General features: G+C 38.1%; 1 protein-coding gene across 2 annotated transcripts; it reads left to right on the top strand.

Moving 5' to 3' along the window:
* The first annotated feature begins 1,174 nt into the window (after positions 1 to 1,174).
* Positions 1,175 to 6,599, top strand: LOC107587686 (protein orai-2). 2 transcript variants are annotated; one of them, XM_016275562.1, is made up of 4 exons: positions 1,175 to 1,286; positions 1,960 to 2,005; positions 2,585 to 2,820; positions 4,147 to 6,599. In XM_016275562.1, exons 2-4 carry the CDS (start codon positions 1,969 to 1,971, stop codon positions 4,708 to 4,710), a joined length of 837 nt encoding a protein of 278 aa, XP_016131048.1. In that variant the 5' UTR covers positions 1,175 to 1,286; positions 1,960 to 1,968; the 3' UTR covers positions 4,711 to 6,599. The 2 variants fall into 2 exon arrangements, with proteins under 2 accessions (XP_016131048.1, XP_016131049.1); XM_016275563.1 differs by lacking the exon at positions 1,960 to 2,005.
* Positions 6,600 to 6,967: the final 368 nt, after the last annotated feature.

The following is a 6,967-nucleotide window of genomic DNA, read 5'->3' as shown; positions in this document are numbered from 1 at the left end:
TCTTTGAAACAATCTGTAGTACATAATAGAATCAAGTCAAATGACGTCACCTTTATAGCTATAGCGATTTATACAGTACAGATTCATTGCATACTGCAATATAGTAAGAGTTGTATGGTAGTATGTCATTCTAAACACAGCTGCTGTACTGATTTCAGTGTGTATTTAGCAGATTGCAAATATAGTAGGTCATCCAGGTATTCCATGCATAAAAAAAGTTTGCATACTATGCATATTATACATACTGGATACTGCAGAAATAGTAAGAGTATTGCATTTCGAACAAAGCATCTGTGAACAGAAAAAGGAGGAGTAAGGGGGCCGGCCCACTATTAAACTGGCCAATCAGAGGACGCTTTCTGCCTGTCACTCATTTTGCGTTCTGGATTGATTGACATGCCTTTGGGGGAAAACCCCGACTTTATAGAATTAACTTGAAGAGAGGACATAAAATGGCATGAAAAAATGCTTTAACTAAAATTAAGTTCATTTAAAAGCATAAATTGCGACGCCCAGATCACGTGATGCATGCAGAGCGCACAGGGGAGACCACGTGACAGCTACAGAAGCCCGATTCAAAACCGCGAACCGGTTCTTTCGAATGATTTTATTCAAAGAACCGGTTCAACTGATTCAGTGATTATTTTATCTCAAGCACGCAATTACGTCCTCACATGGTCCCCGACATCCTTGAGTGGCATGTTACATGCTCTAAACTTTGAAATAAAGTCATGTACATGAACACATTTGCTGTTTAATATGTTTTTATCAATTAAGTTGGTAAAATAATGGTATTTCATGTGTCCATGCAGCCAAGCTTCAGCTCAAAAAGTCATAAGAGCCTAAATATAATTTGTATTTACATTAAGTAAAATTCATTTACATCGATATTTATTAAACCCGTTTTTTATATGGGTTGAGGAAAAGTGTAGTTATATCATCGGCGTAGTTCCAGTAGATTTTGTATTATATTGTAGCAGATATTTTATTATATATAATTTGGCTTTGAGTTTATAGTTATGAGTCATATTTGAGGCGGTTCTCAGTGAACTGGTGACTCGAGAACCGCGCAGACTGATTCTGTCCAAATCGTGAACAAACCATTCGTGAACCTGTTTTGTTCAACCGATACATTTTAAAGATCCGACTCTTAAGAACGATTCGCTGAGGAATCGGACCTCGCCAGAGCGGAAAAGACTAGAGCGGTCAACGTCCTTTTCTCTCGCAGATCCCCTTTCTGTCGGCCGTCATGTGGATGTGAGCACAGAGAGTGACTGGCAGCAAAGGTGAGTTGAATGCGAGCGCAAAGAAGACTTCAGTACAGTGCATGTGTGATCGGCGATGCTTTCTTATTGTGTGCTTCAGTCACTGCTGGTGGTTAGGAAGGGAAGTTGTGTGTGCTGAAAACACATCTGTGGCCTGGCGTTCATTGTGCTCCGATTTGCAAGTTAATAAGTCGACCTCACAGAAACACACCTTGTTTAGACAGCGGCTGTTCACTAATAACCCCTTTTTCCCCATGCAGTTTTATTTTGGTCACTGGCGTCTGATGTGGTGCTCATTTACTGCATGTTTAAATAACAAACACAGCAGCTACATTCATATTTATAACTAATCACACGCTGTTGTAGGAATGTGGAAAGCATATGAAATGTATTGTGGCTCCACTGTATGCTCTGACTTGAGAAACAGGGCATATCTAAAATATTATGGAAATATCATTGGTACAGTTAAATATATATATATTCTTGTTTATATAACGATTTTGAAGATCGACCGTGTATTGTGAATGCGTACAGCACCATAGAGCCCAAAGACAAGCAGAACACACATGTATTTCAATTTCAGTTATGCTATTTTTAACATACTATTTATCTTTGCTCATTCTCAGCATTTATTAATTCTAACTGTTAGTTGTAATTTCTAATTACTTGACATATTAATTTTCTATTTAACCAGAGATGTGTGATGAAAACCAGTCCTAAAGCAGGGCAAGGCCAATCAGGTATGTTTCAGATTTATAAAGTAATTTCTACCATTTGATATCACGTCTAGATCTTCTGTAACGGATAGTAATACCATGCCACTGAATCATTGACATATTCATATACCATGGTATGTACAAGATTCTAAAAAAAGAATACAATGGAATTATCATGATATACAGATCCCAAAAAACATAAAAACATCACACCTCTCTATCTGGTCCCTTTTTGGTACTTGTTGTGAAATGTAAGAGTACTTATTTTTACATCCTCATTTTTACATTCTTATATTTCAATGCAGACATAAACAATTTTTGGTGAATGTGTGAGACTTACAATTCATTATCCGCTCTAGTTAACTAACAGAGTGCAGTAAGCTGTAAAACTATATGCACTACAATGCAGAATGTTTATCATTAGGATAATACATTAATATGATAACAAATACCATTTTGCAATATCAAGCCGCATAACACTGTTATTGTACAACTAAAATAACTAGAAGTGACTGACACTGGAAGCCTCACACAGTCAAGTCACAAAAGGCTGCACCGCACTTATATTAAACATAAAAGTGAATATTATGTTTGCAAACACAGTTACTATGAGCAGTGAGCTCAATGTGCCGATGGGCTCCCCCACGCCCGGGGGCTCAGACCGGCTGCAGGAAAGTGGCGGGATGGACTACAGGGACTGGGTTCGCCGCAGCTATCTGGAGTTGGTCACCTCTAACCACCACTCGGTCCAGGCTCTCTCATGGAGGAAACTCTACCTCAGCAGGGCCAAGCTCAAAGCCTCCAGCCGAACCTCAGCCCTGCTGTCTGGTTTTGCCATGGTGAGTATATTACATTCTGTGATAAGTGTGAGCTGACAAATGTATGTGACTCTTGGCCACACACTTTTGTGGATTATATTTCAGTGAATGTATCAGGAAACAGTTGCTATAGGTCAAACAAAGGGTGTGGCTTGTTGAAATTCTTAGAAGCATCAGATGGCTTGGAGATAAGATTGTCTTGAATCATTGTCCGGTGCAACTTTGTATTGCTAACCACTTTTGGCCTAGATAACAGTGACCACTCACTTGACCGGAAGTATTTTTCACATTCATGCTCTCCGTAGGGATTTCAAACATTCTTCAGTAAAGGGTTATGAAAGCAACCCACTCTGAGATGAATCGTAACAGAACAAACTTTGATTTGAAGCAAACAAAATACTGGAATAATTCTATCACTTTTATTATAGGACTCAACAGAATCCGTAATAAGTGATTTATGGTTATTTACTGAAGTATAAAACAATTTATTTTTAGTTTATCGCACATTATTCAGACATAAACAAGAGTGTAGGCCGACTGCAGTGTTTGCAGTGATTCATGGGAGTGGGCAGTAGCTGTTGAGCTCAATTTCCATTGTAACAACAACATCTCTAATTGGTGGGTTTTTATTCGGGGCTATGGGTAGTGTAGTAGTTTTTGTTGGGTATTGTGCAAATAAACACTTTATTTATTTTAAAAATGACGCTGACTTTTTAAAAATGTTTTTGAAGTCTTGTATGTTCACCAAGTCTGCATTTATTAGATTTATTTGATTAGACATAGTGAAATTATTATTGTGAAATAAAATGTAATTTATTCCTGATGTCAAAGCTGAATTTTCAGCATCATTACTGAAGTCTTCAGTGTCACATGATTCTTCAGAAATCATTGTAATATGCTGATTCGCTCAAAAAGCATTTCCTATTATTATCAATGTTGAAAACTGTTGTGCTGCTGAATTTTTTTTTTTGGGGGGGGGGACATGATACTTTTTTTCAGGATTATTTGATGAATAGAAAGTTTAAAAGAACAGCTTTTATGTTTGTTATTATATATTTAAAAAAACTCACCTTTTGTAACAGTTTTTTACTTTCACTTTTGATCAGTTTAATCAATCCTTGCTGAATAAAATTGTTTATTTAAAAAAATGGTAGTATTTATCATTCTTTAACAACTTCAGAGCTCAAGGTAGATCTACCTTTTTACATTGTCATAAAAAAAATTCTCTGTGGACAAAATTAATGGGATTTTTACTTCAGGAACCCTACTGTTAGTTGAGCCCATTTGGTTCACATGTAATATTACCAGTTACATTTTCATTATTATTTATAATGTGGTTGTGACCAGGTGGCCATGGTGGAGGTGCAGCTGGAGATGCAGTATAACTACCCACGGTTCCTGCTCATTGCCTTTAGTGTATGTACTACAGTGCTGGTGGCAGTCCACCTGTTCGCCCTCCTCATCAGCACCTGCATCCTGCCCAATGTGGAAGCCGTCAGCAACATCCACAATCTCAACTCCGTCTCCGAGTCTCCCCACGAGAGGATGCACCTCTATATTGAGCTAGCCTGGGGCTTTTCCACCGCTCTGGGGATCCTTTTGTTCCTGGCAGAGGTGGTGCTCCTCTGCTGGATAAAGTTCTTGCCGGTTGACTCTGGGGCGCAATCCGCGTCAGCCCTCAAGCAGAACAGCAGCCCGTCTACGGTTCAGCCCGGCCACAGCGGCTGGCAGGCGGCCTTGGCCTCCACCATCATCATGGTGCCGGTCGGATTGATCTTTGTGGTGTTCACCATTCACTTCTACCGCTCGCTAGTGCGACACAAAACAGAGCGGCACCATCAGGAAATCGAGGAACTGCACAAAATCAAGGTGCAGCTGGACGGCCATGAGCGAGGCCTGCAGGCGGTGTGAGATCCAGGGATGCTCTTTGTTGACTCTTCAAGCTTTCAAGCACATTAAAACTCCTTCTTGAGTCTTTTGGGCTTATTTTCTGTTTTATTCTGAGAGGAAATGCCTGTTACCTGGTGGAAGGATTACTCTTGTAGAAATTGAGGAGGCTTTACAGCAAAAAACGGCGCACGTTTACAAAATTTCAACCGCAAGGGCTATTTATTTTGTATTTCTTTAGGCTGTAGGTCATTTGGACGTGTTTTTAAGTGCAATTTTCTTTTTCCATGTTTCTAAATACACAAAAATGGATGTCATGGAGTGGCTTGCTTTAATATCATTTGCCGGTTTCTCTTCCTTTTGCGGTGCCATCCTGGATCGATAAGTGTGCCACAGATAATGAGACCAAATTAGTTGGTCTTGGATCCATTATAAATCAGAGCTGCCAGAGTATCTTTAACTGCAATTTCCAGCTCTTATAATATACATGTATGTTTGAGCTTCAGTTTAAAGTGATAGTTCACCCAAAAATGGAACATTTTATTATCATTTACTCACCCTCATGTCGTTCCAGACCTGCAAGACTTGCTTTCTTCAGCACAAAAGCAGATATTTTGAATTGCTTTTGTCCATACAGTGAACGCCAGTGGTGTTCAAAACAGCAATGGACTTTGTTGATTTTCACTGTATGAAAACAGCACATCAGTCACTGTTTAGCAGAAGTAAGCAAGTGATAACGGTTCAAGTGAGGGTGAGTACATGATGACTGAATGTTCATTTCCCTTTAAGTAAAAAAAATAATAAAAAATGCGATGCACCACATATACAGTAGTTTGTCTGTGTTTAATAGTGAATCTATAATACTGTAATCTCTCAGCCTGCAGAATTGTCGTCCCAAAAAAGGATTCATTTTAAAGCAGTTACAGACGTATCGCTCGTACTAGGCCTATATGTAGTGCAGTATTTTTAGCTTGGGTGTGAAATCTAGACGCTTTAGCAAGACTCACTGCGCGCTTGTATTTCATTGAAGGTTTTGCATGTGTAATTTAATGCACTGTCACTTGTTTTTGTCCATTTTTCAGACAAGGCCTATTGAATGTTATTCTTGTGGGCTACTAGAAGTTTACATTGTCATGTCAATAAAGTCAATGATGATTTGCTCCAACAAATTACTTTTAATGGGCACAGTAAGTTATAAAAATACTTGAGAAAGACAAAATGCTTTGCAGAGCTGAAATTGTTTAATGTGAACTGAGTTGGCAGTCATATCGTCACGCTGAAAATACCGTCTGGTATTTATGTAACAAGTCAATTTGAGGAAAACATTCCAGGGGGAAAAGAAGTCAGACCAAATTCTGCCTGCCTTAAAAAAAACTAAACTGACAAAAGTGCACTTGTAGTATTAGGTCATGGAAATGATGTGTCCGGTTTGTTTTTAGAGTATGCAGACAGATTTCATCTGCTGTAGGTCTTTCAGAATGCAGAGTTATAGTTTGTTGCTTCATTTCATGCCTTAAGCATTAATTTAATTCAATAGTAAGTTCATGAGTCGACTCTGTAATAAGACATAGTGAAGCACCACTCTTTATACAGTTGCACTTGCAGTGTGAATGCTCAAACACAAACACACTTGACCAAAATTGTGTACTCTGCTTATGGGGGCTTTAAAAAGCACTACGCTTTTTGTGTGTGTGGGAAAATACTTTTAGTATCATTTTTGATACTTCTGTTGTATTGTGCCATACTGTTATCTTATATATAAACGCATATCTAGTGTGAAACGTGTCCAGAACATGTAGCCGACTATTATCAAAACATTTTGTTGAGCATGTCCTTTCACACTCTGTCTGTACTTGTATGTTAATTTATGTCAAATAAACACAACCTGTATTGTTTACTTCAGAATTTTACCATTTCTGTGTCCAATGAAAATTTGACATGCCTCGGTGAACTGTTCAAGAAAAGACTGCTGCTTTCCTTGTGACTTTCATATTGTCTTGTTACAATGAACGAAGTTCTCAATCAGCAGATGACCTAAGAGGGTGAAAATGCCTGGGTTATATAACTCAAATCTATTTTGCTATATATAACTAAATCGTTAAAATTGCTAAGTATTTATACATCAATGTAGTATTTTGTTGTACTGTCCTTAATGTTGAAAAAAATTATACTGTATTGCAGTACGAAAAATTTAAATTATAATAATCATTTGATAAATGTGCTTAATTCCATTAATGTTACAATGGTACAGAAATTGGATTCATTTTCTTTTCATGCAAAA

Source organism: Sinocyclocheilus grahami, unplaced genomic scaffold (genome assembly GCF_001515645.1).
Source record: "Sinocyclocheilus grahami isolate Dianchi unplaced genomic scaffold, SAMN03320097.WGS_v1.1 scaffold95.1, whole genome shotgun sequence".
NCBI lineage: Eukaryota > Metazoa > Chordata > Actinopteri > Cypriniformes > Cyprinidae > Sinocyclocheilus > Sinocyclocheilus grahami.
Note: the sequence above shows the minus strand (reverse complement) of the source record. Positions and strands in the feature narration are given on the sequence as shown.

What these genes read in the sequence shown, in the direction of transcription:
- LOC107587686 (XM_016275562.1), top strand. Translation starts at nt 1,969, where the DNA reads ATGAAAACCAGTCCTAAAGCAGGGCAAGGCCAATCAG. An exon ending in AGCAGGGCAAGGCCAATCAG is followed by an intron (nt 2,006 to 2,584) that starts GTATGTTTCAGA and finishes TTGCAAACACAG; the next exon opens with TTACTATGAGCAGTGAGCTC. An exon ending in TGCTGTCTGGTTTTGCCATG is followed by an intron (nt 2,821 to 4,146) that starts GTGAGTATATTA and finishes GGTTGTGACCAG; the next exon opens with GTGGCCATGGTGGAGGTGCA.